The sequence below is a fragment of the Heteronotia binoei genome, chromosome 21 (assembly GCF_032191835.1).
Source record: "Heteronotia binoei isolate CCM8104 ecotype False Entrance Well chromosome 21, APGP_CSIRO_Hbin_v1, whole genome shotgun sequence".
Taxonomy (NCBI): Eukaryota; Metazoa; Chordata; class Lepidosauria; order Squamata; family Gekkonidae; genus Heteronotia; species Heteronotia binoei.
The window spans coordinates 37,469,434-37,487,670 of NC_083243.1; the positions used below are offsets into that span (position 1 = coordinate 37,469,434).

An 18,237-nucleotide genomic window follows, 5' to 3' on the forward strand; every position below is an offset into this window, starting at 1 on the left:
TTAGGCTACACACCCCTGATTTTTTTATAAGCTCTTAGAAGAATGGCTACATCAGGGGTGTGTGGCCTCATATGCAAAGGAGCTCCTGTTAGAATTCCACCCCTGTATAGAGTCCACCCTCTATAGGAGCCATTTCTCCCTGGTGGAAATGATCTCTGTAGTCTGTAATTCCAAGAGAAATCCAGGAGATTGGCAACCCTATTATGTACTTCCACTTTTGTAGTGCTCCCTAGTCTGTTTATTGTGCCTTCTGTAGATTTCAAATTCCTTTTGGTTCTTGTTCCCCAAGACCCAATCAAAGAAAATCATCTGCCATTAAAGCATGTAAGATATCAGGCCTGTCAGTCTCCTAACATTCAGCGTTGTAATCCTGATTGTAAAATAAAAAAACACTGATAACACAAATTGTTCTGATTGTTTTTGTTTTGTTTGACTGAATTTCCAGTGCTGCACTTTTCAGCTTCCTTTGCTAGTAATGTTCATTCTGTCCCCCATCAGTTCAATCCAGCTGTGTTTTCACTTGGCAACAAAACATATTAGTCATCGCTTTCAAAAAAAATAAGGAATTAAAGGCCAACTGGTTGGGGAAGGCCATCTGCCTCCCTGTGGAATGGAAACCCTAAAGAGACTACATGTCCTAGCATGCAATTCTCCATCTTCATCTAGCTTGCTTTTTGTAAGGACAATGATTACATCTTCTAAAGGACCCAGGATCCGGGTGTTAAGGTCTTGCCTGGGCTGTTCACAGGCGAAGCCACTTTCATTGCTAGCTCAGTAATTTGTGTTTTAATGACTGAATGATGTAAATTAGTAGGGTCTCTACTGATCAAAGGACAACAGGGGTGGATAAAACTAAGCCCCCTGCTTCATCCTTTCCCCTGGTTGTGTGGTAAGCAAGTATGATAGGAGCACAGGGAAAAGAAGAGAGATGAAGCAGTGGCAGTGCAAACCTATGCAGAATTAGACAGCAAGCAGTGGCTGGAATAACTCTGTATAGAGTTATGGTATAACTGTGCAATCTTAAAGCAGGGTCTAAATCTATAGACTAAGAAGGGTGTAACTCTGTTTAGGATTGTACAGTCTGTCTCCTTCCTCCTCCATTCACCACTTGAACCCATTTAAATTTCTAGTGAGTCCTAAATTAAAGTCCAGAAGTTGAAAGAAAGTTAGGATCATGAGAATGGTAACACTAGACTGCCCTTCAATTCTTGTTCTAATTATAAAATATTTTTCACCATTTCTTCTTCCTTACTAGAGCCAGTTTGGTGTAGTGTAGTGGTTAAGTGTGTGGACTCTTATCTGGGAGAACCGGGTTTGATTCCCCACCCCTCCTAGGCTTCCCAATCCCTAGGTTCCAGCGGGGGATCTCCCAATTTTACAGGCTTCCCCCGCCCCCAGCCAGTTGGCCGGTGGGGGGAAGCCCCGCCCCCACAGCCACCATGTACCTCTAGAGCTCTGACAGATTTAGAAACCTGCAAACAGGTCCATTTTTAAAACATGTGCCTTTAATATTGAGCAGGAAACAGGAAGCGCTTCATGGGGAAAGGTCAGCAGCAGTTTCGACCCTCCGTTTGTTTTAATTTCGTTTTCAAAGCAAGTAAAGTCGTGGAGGAACCAGACTCAGTAAGTGTGTGTGTGTGTGTGAGAGAGAGAGAGAGAGGGGGGGGGGAGTGGGCAGGGGATTCCCCAGTTTGGAGGCCCTCCCCCTGCTTTAGAAAGCGGGGAGTGTCTACTGGACACTCTATTATTCCCTACGGAGAATGTTTCTCATAGGGAATAATGGGGAGTTGATCCGCAGGTATCTGGGGCTCTGGAGGGGGATGTTCTTTGAGGTACAGGCACCAAATTTGCAGCATAGCATCTGATGCCTTTCCTCAAAACACCCTCCAAGTTACAAAAGGATTGGACTGGGGGGGCAATTCTATGAGCCCCCAAAGAAGGTGCCCCTATCCTTCATTATTTCTAATGGAGGGAAGGCGTTGAAAAGGTGTGCAGTCCCTTTCAATGTGATGGCCAGAACTCCCTTTGGAGTTCAATTGTACTTGTTCCAACTTTGCTCATGACTTCACCCCCAATGTCTCCTGGCCCTATCCCCAAAGCCCCCAGATATTTCTTTAATTGGACTTGGCAACCCTAACTCCTCCGCTTACAGCTGCTGGAATGGCCTTGGGTCAGCCATAGCTATCTCAGGAGTTGTCCTTGAAAGAGCAGCTGCTGTGAGAGCCCTGTCAGCCCCACCCACCTCACAGGTTGTCTGTTGTGGGGGGAGAAGATATAGGAGATTGTAAACCACTCCGAGTCTCTGATTCAGAGAGAAAGGTGGGGTATAAATCTGCAGTTTTCTACTACTATAATAGCCATATATAAATTGCTGCTTAAAGTGGCAATATTTAGTTGATGAATCAGACTAATCAATTCAACCCTTTGATCTGTTTAAAATAGCTTTTCATTTAACCAAGCAACTTTTAAAAATGAATCTTTTTGATGCATGACAGGGTTGCCAATCCCCATTTGGGGGCAGGGGATCCCCTGGCCTGGAGGCCCTCCTCCCATTTCAGGGTTATCAGAAAGTGGGGGGAAGGGGGTTGAATGTCTGCTGGTCACGCCATTTAAATGGAGAATTGATCCGCAGGTATCTGGGGCTCTGGAGGGGGATGTTCTTTGAGGTACAGGCACCAAATTTGCAGCATAGCATCTGATGCCTTTCCTCAAAACACCCTCCAAGTTACAAAAGGATTGGACTGGGGGGGCAATTCTATGAGCCCCCAAAGAAGGTGCCCCTATCCTTCATTATTTCTAATGGAGGGAAGGCGTTGAAAAGGTGTGCAGTCCCTTTCAATGTGATGGCCAGAACTCCCTTTGGAGTTCAATTGTACTTGTTCCAACTTTGCTCATGACTTCACCCCCAATGTCTCCTGGCCCTATCCCCAAAGCCCCCAGATATTTCTTTAATTGGACTTGGCAACCCTAACTCCTCCGCTTACAGCTGCTGGAATGGCCTTGGGTCAGCCATAGCTATCTCAGGAGTTGTCCTTGAAAGAGCAGCTGCTGTGAGAGCCCTGTCAGCCCCACCCACCTCACAGGTTGTCTGTTGTGGGGGGAGAAGATATAGGAGATTGTAAACCACTCCGAGTCTCTGATTCAGAGAGAAAGGTGGGGTATAAATCTGCAGTTTTCTACTACTATAATAGCCATATATAAATTGCTGCTTAAAGTGGCAATATTTAGTTGATGAATCAGACTAATCAATTCAACCCTTTGATCTGTTTAAAATAGCTTTTCATTTAACCAAGCAACTTTTAAAAATGAATCTTTTTGATGCATGACAGGGTTGCCAATCCCCATTTGGGGGCAGGGGATCCCCTGGCCTGGAGGCCCTCCTCCCATTTCAGGGTTATCAGAAAGTGGGGGGAAGGGGGTTGAATGTCTGCTGGTCACGCCATTTAAATGGAGAATTGATCCTTAGGTATTTGGGGCTCTGGGGGGCCTGTTTTTTGAGGTAGATGCATCAAATTTTCATCATTGCATCTGGTGTTTCTCCTCAACTCCCCGACCAAGTTTCAAAAAGATTGGACCAGGGGGTCCAGTTCTATGAGCTCCAAAATAAGGTGCCCTCATTCTCCACTATTTCTGATGAAAGGAAGGCATTTTAAAGGAGTGTGGTCCCTTTATATGTAATGGCCAGAACTCCCTTTGGAGTTCAGTCATGCTCGTCACAACAACCTTGCTCCTTACTCCATCCCCAAAGTCCCCAGATATTTCCTGAGCCAGACCTTCCAACCCTGGAACAGATAGCACTGCAAGCAGAGTGCCCCAAAAGGGTTCTTTCTTCTCATACTCAGGAAGGAATATCTCTTCTAAGATTATATATCTTGCAACCATGTCCTGCATCTTTTAAAAATATTGTTTTTCTCCTTCATCAATGTCAGATTGGGCCTGCCATGCTCCCCCCCCCCACCTCGAACTATGCTAAATTTTGTCTCTCTAGTACTTGTATATAATCATATATTTTATGTTCTACATGGGGGTAGGATGGGGATGGAGGACAGAAACCTTGTTATGTCCTTGTTGCAGTGAGCTTATCTGTTATAGCAATGGATCCCTTTGACCTGGGAATGTAGCTGTGACCTTGGAGGTGTGGAGCCTTGGAAGATGCTTTGCAACTTGGAGTACCAACCTCTATGGGAACCAACGGACCACGGGGATGGAGATGATGTTAGTCCGTGCTTTGTGGTGCCTATAATTGTAACCATTTCACCAGTTAAGTCATTCCTGGCAATGGCTTTCTAAGCAGAAGGTTGACTCTCATATCTGACTTTAATAAATCCTAACCATATTCATATGAGCATGGATTTCTTGGGTCATTAGCTGGCAGAACCTTACAATCATAACTGATCTCCCCATATGCAAATTTAAGTAGAGTTTCCTAATATCAATAGAAAATCATACCATTAGCCAATTAAGATTTATTAAATAATAAAGGCCTGTTTCCAATATACCACTTTTGTTTCTGTACAGATCTTATAGCCTTATTGGAAGGAAGATTGCAATTTTATACTGCCATGCCACCTCAATGTCACCTTTTTAGACACCTGTACTTTTAACAGGTATAGGTCACATGCAAATTCCCTCAAAGATGTGGAGCTTTGTGAGCAAATATTCTACTTTGTGAGCAACTGGCATGAAAGCTGTGAGCTACTGCATAAATAAGTTTGCTCTGGGGCCATTTTTCCTGAGTTAAGACAAAAAATGTGTGAGCCAGAGGCTTAAAAATTGTGAGCTAGCTCATACTAATTCAGCTTAGAGGGAACACTGGTCACATGTTCCCTTTAGGTCACCTGTACCTTTAACAGACACAATCAATCAAATGCCACTCTGGCCATCCCCTTAACTGAAATGGGGGGAAGGGGCATGGTTTGCCAGCAGCCAGCCAATGGGAGGCACACAGGTGTCCAGCCTCTCCTAACCTAATCTACAGGTCTCCAGCCTCTCCAGCCTTAGCACATACAGATGTTCTACATTGGGGGGCAGGCATGGGAAGGAAATTTAAAGAACCAATGGCTGCCCACACTTCTCTTTTGATCTGACAAGGCAGTTTTCATCAACCCCAAACTATCAAAAGTTTCACATGTTGATTTCTGTCTGTCACTGAGCCGTTACTTCCCAAAGAGTATCTTGTACAATGTACACTGATAGAATCTTTCAGGAGAACAAACATTTTTTGTCCAAAAACATAACATTGCATGCTGGAACTTGTAGTCAATTAAGCTATACACCTTCACACAGACCAGTTTGCCAAACACAGTGCAGGAACTTCGGTACAGCTTTAAGGGCAGAGAGTACTGGATTCTTCTTCTAGTCTCTACACATTACTACCTTCCAGAGATGACTCTGGTAGAAGCAGTACCAGATGCTTTGCAACCTTTGCTAGGATGACCAGATGGAAAGGGAAAGGGATTTCAGTCACTGACTTAAAAAAGAATGTCAGTAGATAATCTGCACTTGCTAAAATGCCTTCTGTCTTGCTCTTTATATTTGGTCACCCTGATACTACTTCATGGAAGAAAATCAATATGAGCACCAAAACCTCTGCAGCCTGCCTTCCTGTCAAAGAAGGCCATTCCCAAAGTTCCCTAAAACTTCAGGAATGGTCTCTGATGCAGCCCCATGACCTGCAATTTTTATAACGCCTGGGGCAACTCCCAGTGGGCACGCATGCATCTAAAGGGCTATATCATGAGTAGTAGTGATTTCTACAAAGTAATACATTGTTTCTGCTGCCTAGACCTTCTAGAGCATTTGTTATATTTGAAATCCTTCTTCAGGTTGGGGAAGGAAAGCTGGAAATGAGCAATGCATGAAAATTAAATTCATGCTTAATGCAGAGAAATGCTTTCACCCAAAGATAAACTTAAGGAGGAGCTCAATGAACCAATGTGTTATGCGCCGTGTATGGTGATTGTCATGTGATGTTTTGTTTGTAAAAAAATAAATGCAAATTCTTTACGCTTTTGCCCTCAACTAAAACCGCTTCAGCCCAATCCCCTCCCCGAAATTTGTTACACCCTCAAGATGTCTGCAAATCAAAGGATCATGTTCAACCCTGGTATGACTCAAAAGAAGCCAATTGGGATTGTTAATTACCAATGAAGGAAGTACATTGACCCCAAAGCTGATAGTAATATGCTGCAAATTTCTATTCAAGTGATTTTATGAAATATCTGGATGAACTCCATTTGAACCATCTTACTGTTCAATGTGCCACCGTTTCTGTGCAATTACCTATCAAACATGTTAGACACAAACAGAATCCAGGCCTTTCTGAATAATTTGAACAATACTTTAAAAAAGCCCACATTCTCAATCCTATGCACATTTACTTGGGAGCAAACCCTCCTAACTTCTGAGTAAATATGCATAAGATTCTGCTCCATGACTTGAGCCTCTGAGGGCAGTAATGCTCTCTTAAATTATTTTAATAAGTACTAGCTGAGTAGAAACTACAGTATTCTCTTTGCAGTCTGCATGCCTCTTAGCCCTTTCCTTGCCAGACCCCCCCAAGTCAGGGGTGGAATTCTAACAGGAGCTCCTTTACATGTTAGGCCACACACCCTGATGCAGCCAATCCTCCAAGAGCTTACAAGGCTCTTTTTTGGAAGAAGGAGGAAAATTGCAGATTTTTACCCCACCCTTCTCTCTGAATCAGAGACTCAGAACAGCTTACAATCACCTATATCTTCTCCCCTCACAACAGACACCCTGTGAGGTGGGTGGGGCTGAGAGGGCTCTCACAGCAGCTGCCCTTGAAGGATTGACTACATCAGGGGTGTGTGGCCTAATACGCAAAGGAACTTGTGCTAAAATTCCACTCATGCCCCAAGCATGACAAAGAGGCACTGGTAACTTGGTGGAGCCATATTATGGGATGGAGGAAGAAGACCACCAAGCCATTTGCCAGGGCTCTTTAACAGACTGAGGCCTTTCAGATACCAACATAGGATGCATCAATTTGATCTCACAATAAAAAGAGTTTGGCTGTCCAGGCTGAAATTTCCTTATTCCTTTAATTAATGTCTTCCTTGTCATGATGCTGGATAAATCCTGGCTATAAATGGAAAGTTCTAACTCCTAAAACATGAAGGGATCCTGAAGCAGCCTTTAAACTTCATGTTAAGGTCCAGGTTTAAGATGCAAGAGAATTTCTCCCACATAAGCATTGTTTAGTGAAAGGAACACACAGGCAACTTCCATGTAGATGAATGAGGCCATTTTGGTCTATGGCACATCCTTCATTCATCTTAATGAGGCTTCCCCAGAAACAATTTTTGATGGTTTCCTTTCATACCTATAGCCATGTGTTTCTAATGACTCCCTATTGTCCAAGGTGTTCAGATCCAGGATTTCAGTTAGTTCATTTTTAGACAAATTATAGCAGTCCAAGTCTGAGCGTAGGCATCAAGCCTCAAATGCTGTTGAGTATTTTGGTTTATGAAAGTTAACAGCCATGAAGGACAATGGATCAGAACATATGACAGACAGCCCTTTTTATGGGGTGTGGGTGGTGTGGGAGTCACTGCAACACAGTGCTTTCCCACACTGGCAGGAGAATGGGAAAATCTCCAGTCTCCATGGGAGGAGGAACCTATACCTTGTTCTGGAAAAGAGCCACAGGATAAGCTCCTTCCATGCATCTCTTGGCTGCACAAGCCATTGACATAATTAGAAAAGTGCATCATTTACATATGGATTTATTCTTCCTTGTTAGCAAAATGTGCTGTCTATTCTCTAAGTGATGTTACCTGAGGGGTTACCTAAGTAGGCTTGGCCGGGAGGGGAGGAGATCCTGTCTCTTTAATACAGGCTTAATGTGTGGAAATGGATAATTGAAGCTTTTTCTAATGGAACACAGGTAAATTATATCACCTGCTAAAAATATCTCATTAAATCTCTGTTAAAGGGATATTTTTTTTCTTTCCTGGCCTGTTAGTAACTCGATCTATAAGGCAACTATGGGATTATGAGAAACAACTGTTTAGTGGCATCATCACCTGCTAGTATCTGCAGGTCAAGCGGCTGTTCCGGGCACAGGGGCAGGTTAAAAAGGTAAAGGTGATTCCCTGTGTAAGCAGCAAGTTGTTACCAACCCATGGGGTGACTTCACATCATGACATTTTCTTGGCAGGCTTTTTATGGGGTGGTTTGCCATTGCCTTCCCCAGTCATCTACACTTGCACCCCCAGCAAGCTGGGTACTCATTTTACCATTCTTGGAAGGATGGAAGGCTGAGTCAACCTTGAGCTGGCTGCCTGAACCCAGCTTCTGCCAGGATCAGGTTGCAAGCAGAGCTTGGACTGCAGTACTGCAGCTTAGCACTCTGTACCATAGGGCTCCCTAGGAGCAGGTTAGAACATCATTGAAAGTCCTCTGGATTGTGGAAAAAAGAAACAACCTGCTGGCTTAGTTTATTTGGGTTTCTAAAGCTAAAGATACCTGGCAATCTTATAGCCATTCAAAAATCAAGCTTCTTGCTTCCATATTTGAATGGAGCTAAACCAAACCCTGAATACAAAACAGGCCTGAGCTTGGATCCAGTCCTTAGCTTCCATTTTAAGCTAAGACAGAATCCACAGGGCTAATCATGAATCTGTGAACTGTCACCTATAGGTATAATGGACTGACAGAAATTCTGATTTGAAGACCGACCAACCAACCCTGAGGACAGCCCTCACTGGATCTAAACAAGGCACTCAAGACTCAGCTTTCTGATACCATAATAAATACTGCAGGTCTTCCAGTCTTGTGTTTAGCATCTATCATTTCAGCTAAACTCATTTGTTTAGACCCTAAGGCTGCGGTCACACACACAAAATAATGTACTTTCAATCTACTTTCAATGCACTTTCCATCTGGATTTTGCCAGTTCACACAGTAAAATCTAGCTGGAAAGCACACCGAAAGTGGGTTGAAAGTGCATTGTTTAGTGTGTGTGAGTGCAGCCTAAGATGCCCTTCCAATAAGGTGGATCCTACGACTGCTTTCTACCATGTCTTCCATTGATGAAGAAAGACTTTTTCCTCCATCAGAAGACATTTTTTGGAAAATGCCATTCTCCATTGGAAGAAGTCTTTTCCTATTGAAGGAAGACTTAGCAGAAGGGAGTTATGGGATCCAGCCTCTCAAGGGGCCAAACAGAAGTGTAATCAACCAAGTTGTTTTAGAATTGGCCAAAATGAGTAGTAGGCAGCTCAGCTGGGCAAAGGGGTAGCAGCAGGTAAATTTATGTATTGATTCCAGATTGTATATTTTGTTGAGCTCTGACCCTTCTGGCAGAACACCATTTGTTTTTCATTCTTTTTTTTTCATAAGCTAGCCATATATATCATTTCAACACTATTGTTATTTTTGAGAGCATAATTTAAAGCTTACCTTAATAATGTCTGAGAAAAATATTTCAGAGTGTTTGCAATGTCAGTTCCAGAAGGGACGGGGTAAATGTTGTGAAGAACGCGGTTATGGTATTCTTGCAAGTACCGGATCTTGGAAGCAACTGGAGTGTGTGTCACAGGAAAAAAGAAAATGGGGGGGAAAGACTCTTAGCTCAGTTCATGCCATTCAAAAAGTAAACACATTTTACACATTCTGCCCACAATTTGACAGAGTTAAGCCAGCTGAAACCCACTTAATCAATGGACTACATCTTGAGGCAAGAATCCAATGAGCTGCCAAGTAGATTGATTTAACGATTGCCAATTTCTGAGTGCTGTGAATCTGGCAAAGGGGATGCACACTTGAAGCCAACTTAGAGAAACAATGCTAATCCTGAGCAAGCAGTCACAGATTCAGAGAGCTGCTGATTTGTTCCAAGTTTTGCACAAGGACAACTGCTTTAGATTGCAAGAGGGGTCAAGCTTGTTGGGGCACCATGATGTTCCAAGGGCCACAATGTCACTCTTTGAGTAAGAACAAGGCTGATTCTGTGAGAGCCCAGCCACACTGGATCTCCTGACGTGTTTTTCAGTGTTAAAAAGCAACTGCATAGAGGCTTGGTTTGCACTGGAGCTGCAAGGCTAGAAAGTTTTTGGTGGGCTGGGGGGTTTCAATAAAATTGCAGACCTATTTATGGTGACCTGCATGGGGTTTTCAAGACAAGAGACACACACTGATGGTTTGCCATTGCCTGTCTCTACCCAGCAACCCTGGACTTCCTTGGAGGTCTCCCATCCAAGTACTATCCAGGGCAGACCCTGCATTGCTTCTGAGAGCTGCTGAGATCCAGCTAGCCTGGGGCATCCAGATCAGGGCAGTGCTATACTGTGTGTGTGTGGGGAGGTGCAATTTTTCCAATAAAATCCCTGAGCTGCTATGAGCACTCAGTGAGGAGGAGGGGATACTGTCACCTGAACTGTACATGAGAGTCAGTTCGGTGTAGTGATTAAGTGTGCGGACTCTTATCTGGGAGAACCGGGTTTGATTCCCCACTCCTTCACTTGCAGTTGCTGGAATGGCCTTGGATCAGCCATAGCTATCGCAGGAGTTGTCCTTGAAAAGGTAGCTTCTGGGGAGAGCTCTCTCAGCCCCACCCGCCTCACAGGGTGTCTGCTGTGGGGGGAGAAGATATAGGAGATTGTAAGCCTCTCTGATTCAGAGAGAAGGGCGGGGTATAAATCTACAGTCTTCTGAAAATAACAGCAGCTGGGAAAAGGTGGGAACAATTTTTAAGGAGGCAGGGCAGATTCTCAAAACTGTGCACCATCACCTTGATCTCAACCTAGACTGGATCATCCTCTGGCTGCTTTTTAATGTTTGAAAAGATTCACATCCAAGAGAACCAGTCAATTTGTACTTTGATCTGAAGGCATCAACACACTAGCAAGGAGATATATTTAGGGCAGGGGGAGCAGCCATGATTCTTCCCCAACCCTCTCCTCCACTGCACTGTTGAAGCCTCATCTAGGAAAGAACTGCTGTCTTGATCCATGCTTGGCTTGCCACATGCAAGTGATTCAATGAAAGCAAAATTTTCTGATGCAAGTTTGAGATAAATATGTCACTCATAAAATGGCTACATTGGCAATTGCCGCACAGAAATGGATCCCAGTGAGGTAACCACAAATAGGGATCTTGCTGTGTGGTAGTAGAAAAAAGAGGTGCCGGAGCTCATTAGCATGACACATTTGCATATGCCACATACCCCTGACATCACCAGAAGGTGTACTAAATTATATCAGCTCAACATCTACCTTAAAATGCTTCTTGAATTATAATTAAGAACATAAGAACATAAGAGAAGCCATGTTGGATCAGGCCAACGGCCCATCAAGTCCAACACTCTGTGTCACACAGTGGCAAAAAATTTTATATACACACATACACTGTGGCTAATAGCCACTGATGAACCTGTGCTCCATATATTTATCTAAACCCTTCTTGAAGGTGGCTATACTTGTGGCCGCCACCACCTCCTGTGGCAGTGAATTCCACATGTTAATCACCCTTTGGGTGAAGAAGTACTTCCTTGTCAAATAAAACCTTACTCCCATCATACTTTTAAAGTTACTTTCTCTTATGTGGCCACAGTGGCCTAATGAAGATTTCCATCTGTCTGCTTTATATGTTTGAGTTATTTCCACATTTTTTGTGGGGGAAAATATTCGAAAGTTTGTTCAGCAAAATTCTCACAAGGAGTTTAAACAATGGATCCCAGAAGCAAATATTCGGGGGAGGGGGTAAGAAAGAAAGAGCACAATAAAATTTAGAGGTTCCGAAACTCCGTTTATGCAAGCCCAAGGCTTCGATTGGCTAGAGTCCACTTCATCAGATACATGAAGTGAATTCCCAGTCTGCAATATTAACAGGCCATGAAATGCATGTCTTCTTGTTTGGATGAATGCGGTTTGAAAGTCCGCCAGTGTGATATAATGCTTGGAGGGTCATACTGGGACCAGACATGTCCAGATCCAAATACCCATTCAGCAAAGAAGCCAAGGTCTGTCTGTCTCTCTCCCTCTCTCTCTCTCTAAATTACCATGCAGGGTTGTTGTGAGTTTCAAATGGGAGGAGGGGATCTTGTACACAACCCTAAGCTCCTGGGAGAATAGCTGGCCTAAAATCAAACAAATAAATCACACCCACTTATGCTAACATTTTCAGTTACATTTCTGCTATAAAAAAAAAGGAGTGAATTGCTGATTTAGGATCTAGGAAGTTTAAATCCTCACTCTGCCATGGAAGCTTGCTGGGTGACCTTGGGCCAGTCACACACTCTCAGCCTCATCCACCTCACAGGGTTGTTGTGTGGATAGAGTGAAGGGGAAAAGAATCACATAAGTTGCTTTGGGTCTTCCTTAAAGGGTGAGAAAGGTGGGGTCTAAATGAAGTAAGTAAATGACTGTATATACTAAATATGAATGACAGAAGTCCACAGTGGTCCACAGCGTAAGTGGTATTTTTCTTAAATACTTTTAGAGGCAGAGTTCAGAAGAAATCAGCCCTTTCCCCAGACTCTTTCCTGTATAACGCATTAGAGTTCATCTGCTTCTGTTTTCCCCATAAGAATCAATCAGGTTTGTTTTTTTAATGCTGAGGAATCTCAGTACTCTCAGACTGGGATTTTAAGCAGAATAAACAGTTTATCCATTTCAAATGGTACACCTGGAAGACAGGTGATATCTACTCTTTGAAAATTTGTAAAAGATGTACAAAGATTTCTTGGGTGATGTTAAACACCCTAATTTATTTACTTGAAAGGAAAGTGACCCATGTAAGATGACCTCTGTTTAAAAAGTTATGCATGCACAAAAATTACTATTGAGGATAACCGTAATTCGTATGCTAATATAAGATGACTGGTGTTCCCTCTAAGCTGAGCTAGTGTGAGCTAGTTCACAGTTTTTTAGCCTCCAGCTCACACATTTTTGTCTTAGCTCAGGAAAAATGACCCCAGAGCAAGCTAATTCATGCAGTAGCACACAACTTTAATGCTAGTAGCTCACAAAGTAGAATTTTTGCTCACAAAACTCCACAGCTTAGAGGGAGTACTGAAGATGACCCCCTCTTTTTTTGGCTTTCTTTTTTATTGTGTATGGGAGGCTGGTCTTGAATTTGAGTAAATACGATACTTGGAAACGCAGTGACCTATAGAACCCACTGAAATCTACACTTTTAGTGTTTGCTTTACTCACACTGGAAGGCAGTTATGAGTTGAAAAACACAACAGGGAAACACAGACCATCAACAATGAGTAGCAGCTCCCTGGAGAGCAGGAACAGATCCTAAGCCGGTTTAACAGCACAACCCATTGTGGATTGACTCCAGTCTAAGCCAATTTAAAACCAGTGGGAAATCAAGTAACCCTACACAGGACTTCACATTTGTAGTGCCATCCACAACAAAGTTGTATCCTTCTAAGCCAGGGGTGGCCAAACTGTGGCTCAGGAGCCACGTGTGGCTCTTTCACACATATTGTGTGGCTCTCAAAGCCCCCACTGCCCTGTCAGCAAGCTTGGAGAAGGCATTTCTGTCTTTGAATCACTTCTCCAAGCCAAGCCATCCAGCAGTTTGGAGAATGCATTTAAAGTTAGAGCTGCTTTCTTTCCATCTCTCCCCATCTTTTTTCCTTCCTTCCTTCCTGTCTTGCAGCTCGCAAACACCTGACATTTATTCCATGTGAAGCAAGTTTAGCCAGCCCCATTCTAAACCCTTTGACTTGACTGGACTTAGAAGGAATATAACTCTGCTTAGGTCAGCGCTGCTGGCCTACTGGTACACTTCTAGAAAGTGGAGAGACTATTGAAATTGCTGGTCAACAGAAGAAGAAACTTTTTTTCCTCTCTGATTCACTGTTTTTCCTAAAGAAGGCAAGAAAAGAAAAAGCAATTCATAAGAGAGGCTCAATATCCAACCACTCCGCTAATGTGTCTGAAACCTTCCTTCAGTGAAAGGAGCTTTTCTTCCAACCTAAGTGGCTCTTCTTCCAGTGGAAGAGCCAGGTAAATTGCAGGATGGCTCTTTAGGATGAAGGAACTGAGTAGTAATAATCCTTTGCACATATCTAAGTGGATGTAGATGTTGTAATGCTTGAAGCGGCCACATAGGTTTGAGAAGAAACATCTGAGGTTGGCAGCTTTCTAGTACTGGCAACTGGTGGAGGCCTGTGGGTACACTGAAGCAAAACTCTGAAAGTGCAACAGAAGACAGATGTACAGTTTTACAGATGATCAATTCAAGATATTTCAGTGGCAGCCAAAACATATAAAGCTAGAACACAGAAACCAAGCTATCTCCTACAATCAGAGGGTTAAGTCTTCTAAGTGTGTTTTCTTCTCCTCTTTGTCCCAGCTTGATGTCAACAACCAGAAAAAGGTAAACCTTTGGAAAACATCCTCAGTGCCAACCTTACCTTGCGACTGAAGAACTCACATTCTTCTTGGCATTTCAGTGCCATTACTTTGCTAGCAATACACTTTTGCCTTAACTGTTCTACTGTAAAAAGCCAGGAAAACAGGATACAGGGGAAAGGCGGAGAGGGTACACAGCACGGCACCCATCTCCAGCTGAGCTGTTGTCTAGCCCAGCAAGCTCATAGTGCTCCCACAGTAATCATCTTCCACAAACAATGAGTGAAAGATAACAGGAAACACGGGGAAATTTTGGTGTCTCTGGCTGCTGTACTCAGCAGGAGTGAGCTGTGGGTTAAGGAAACACAGTGTTTGTTTTCTTGGTTCTTCCTGGGTGCAGATGTCCTCCGTTCTTTGTCTTTCCACCCACTCCTTTGAATAAAAGCTACTTAGATCAGAAGCTTGTTTACCTTATTCTTTCCAGCTTATTTTCTTTCTTTGTTGGGGAACCAAACAAAAATGTGAGCAGAAAACCTACATCTTTAATTCTTGATTATCACACAGAAAGCAGGGGGTGGGGGTGGATCTGATTTTAAAAGGACAAGCGGATGCTGCCAAACCTTTTTCCATTACATTCCCACAGTGTTTATATCAGGATGATTTTCTCCCAGCGAGATTCACTTCTGGGATTAGAGATGTGCTGAAGAAAGAAATCGCCCTGAAAAACAGACTGCAAGGGAGGTAAGGTTTGTGCATCACTGGCACTGACCCAGATTTAAAGACTGATGTCTGTCATTGCCAGATTAATTTGCCACTGAGCAACCACCTAGAAAGTATGCAGAGAAACAACATGAGTGATTGCTATTTCTCCTGGAAAGTGTCAGGCTGGGCATCCTTCCAAGACATTGTCAGGCAAATATCCCTTACTCATTTATGCACTCCTTCAGAGATGTGTTTAGTCAATGTCTGAACATCTTTCAGAGGATGTACAGAGATAGACACTGAGTTCCAAAAGTTAAATGTTAGTTTATTGGTGCATTTTTGTTAATGTTATATCGTCCATGTGTTTTCAATAAATGTTGTTTCCAATCCCAAGCTTTTAGGGAGACAAGGTTGAATTAGAGCACAATTATGTAATGGTAGACTCAGCGATCCCATTCCAAGGTTTTACACTGTGAGGCCAGGCACACTGATATCCCACATTCTCATGTTGCTGAACCAGTGGTGGTGGCCTGTGTAGTTGTAAGAGACCCGGTAGGATCAAGAAGGACCAGCTATGAATAACCCACTCTGCCATGGAAAGTTGCTGGATGACAATCACACTATCATAGCGAGACCTACCTCACAGAGTTGTTGAGAGCTTAAAATGGAGAAGAGAACAATGTAAGTTTCTTGGGGAGAAAGGTGTAATAAAATAGAACTGAAAGATTCCTTTGGGGGGGGGGCGGGGTCCTATCACCTTTCTACCCAACAGCCCTGTATTGGAATCATGGGAACCGCAGTTCTGAAAATGCTACATCGTATGTGTATTTTTGAGTAATGGTGCTTTCTCCAGCTTTTAGAGGTGTACACAATAGAACCTATGGAACAGAGGTCCATCAGTGGCTATTAGCCATAAGATATAGATGGCACACTATGTTTGGGACAGTGATGCTCTCTGTATTCCTAGTGCTTGGGGGACAACAGTGGGAGGACTTCTGGAGTCTGGTCCTGCTGGTGGACCTCCTGATGGAACCTGGGTTTTGGCCACTGTGTGACACAGAGTGTTGGACTGGATGGGCCACTGGCCTGATCCAACATTTCTCTTATATTCTTCATTAAAGCACCATAATGTACACTCCAAAGCAGAGTTACACGCTTCTAAATTCACTGAAGCCAATGGGCTTAGAAGGATATTATTCTTTTTGAGATTGCATTATAAAGCTGATGCAAATTAGAGTAAATTAACCTCCCATCCATTTGTCACCCCGTTGGGTGGGTTCCATTGTCCCAGAGAAACATTTCTGGGAAATGACAAATAAATCTCTTTGTTTCCTTTCAGATCAATGCAAAGGAAGGAAAGGCCACTAGCACAGCTTCCCTGATCTCCTGAGACACAACCTGCAGGTATAACTCAAAACCACAGTTAATTCAGTTGTACATATTTCTGCCAGAGCTCTTGCTCTGATCGATAAAGTAATTTAATCCCCCAGGCAGTACCACATCCTGCCCAAAGAAGACCTCCCTCCCCCATGCACTTGTTGAGGAACTATAAGGAAGCTACCCAGTCTTTGGCTTTAGGTCACAGTACTGATAAAGTCCCTTCCACCCCTCTGTGATCAGTGACAGTTCTTCATCCAATACCAAAACAGCCCACCAGCAGGCTCCTTGTTTAAACTGAAATGAGGGGGAATAAAGGAGGAATAGTCATCCTATCTATTCCAAGTAGGACAAGAAGGCCTGTCTCTAAACTGTAAAGAGAATGAATATAAAAATGTTGGCCAAAAATGATTGAATAGTTTGGCACTGCCAAGGCACCCTGCAGAATCTGTTTCTTTCATGTCGCTTTGGGTTTGCTGCAGGCAGCTAGGGTCTAATCCTGGGTGTTTTAAGGATACGGCATCAGGGCTTGGGAGCAAGGACTGGCTTACTATGACAATTGTGTCTCCTGCCAACTTGATGTTTCCATTTTGTTCAGGGCTGGGTCCTTCAAAATGCAGAAATAATCTGATGCTCAGCCGCTGTTCCCCAGGATGTCTTCAAAAGAGCTGGCTGTGTACCAACTGATCAGCCCCACTCTTCCCTCCATCCTCTTTCCCCATCTCCATTTTGTTCTCAGCACCTAACCGTTATCTCAGTTATCTCACCAGCAACTTGCAAAGCCACCTTAGATGACATTTTTACCATGCCCTTTTAAAAAGCAGCAGCAGCAACAACAACGGAGTGGGTGTGCGAGGGAGGCAGGAGGTTGCAGTCACTGAAGGATCCTGATTGTTGCTTATGCAATGAAAATAATAGAGTCCCACCATCTAGCAGGAAACCGGATGGAAGACATTAAGCTAGGCCCTTAAAGGGGGGGGGGGGGTCTACACTTTTTCTATCACTATTTACTTTAAAAAAAAATCTCTCCTTTCATGTAAAGATGGGAGGTCAAATACTAGATCATCTTCAAGCGTTTGCTGAATGATGCGTGCAATATATATATATTTAACGGTGTCGTTGGTGATGCAAAGAGATGGTCTGGAAAAGCTGGGGAAGGCCTCTCCCAGGATCCATCTCTTAGGGCTGCGGCGCTTACAGATCCCAGGGATCTCGTCCCGCCCCCCGTCCTGGCGATCTATCGGCCGAGAGCCGTTGTCGCATCCAGCACCACGGACAGTGCCCTGCCGCCGCCCCCCCCCCCTCCCCTCCCGCCCGCTCTGGCGTCGCAGCAGCAGCAGCAGCCGCGGCGGGGGACTTACACTGCTCGGCTTTGGTGGACATGATGGGGTCCGGGCGGGCGGGCGGCTGGGGGGTCCCAATCGTGGCGGCGCGGGGGCTCCTCCTCGCCGTGGCTCCGCTAGCGAGGAGCAGCCGGGCTCTCCTCCTGCCCCGGGGGTGGCGGGGAAGCGGCCCCCCGGGCCGGGCCGCGTTCTTCCCTCGCCTCCGCCGCCACCACCATCCCTGCTGCACGAAGGCGACGCCGCAAAAGCAAGCGAGCCCAGGGGAGGAGGGGCGGCCACGAGGAGGAGGGCGCTGCAATGGCGCCGAGCGCGCAGGCGAGGGAGGAAGGCGGGCGAGCTGCTGGCCGCGGCCTGGGGGGCGGAGGGAGGGAGGAGGGAAGCGCCGCGTCAAGGAGCAGCTACGCCAGGCCCGGGAGAGGGGCCCGCAGCGGCAGGGAAGGGCTCGGCCGCCAGGGGAGGGCTTGGGCAGCGGCACGGCT

The 18,237-nt window shown here is 44.6% G+C and overlaps 1 protein-coding gene across 4 annotated transcripts in view; it reads right to left on the reverse strand.

The window, feature by feature from the left end:
* UNC79 (unc-79 homolog, NALCN channel complex subunit) overlaps positions 1 to 17,880 on the reverse strand; it is a 160,987-nt gene extending 143,107 nt beyond the window's left edge. For all 4 annotated transcript variants that reach the window (XM_060261829.1, XM_060261828.1, XM_060261827.1 and 1 more), the window contains exons 1-2: positions 17,777 to 17,880; positions 9,427 to 9,547 (exon numbers count right to left, since the gene is read on the reverse strand). In XM_060261829.1, coding sequence (XP_060117812.1) covers positions 9,427 to 9,547; positions 17,777 to 17,798 — 143 coding nt within the window. In that variant the 5' untranslated portion in view covers positions 17,799 to 17,880. The remainder of the gene's footprint in view (positions 1 to 9,426; positions 9,548 to 17,776) is intronic.
* Positions 17,881 to 18,237: the final 357 nt, after the last annotated feature.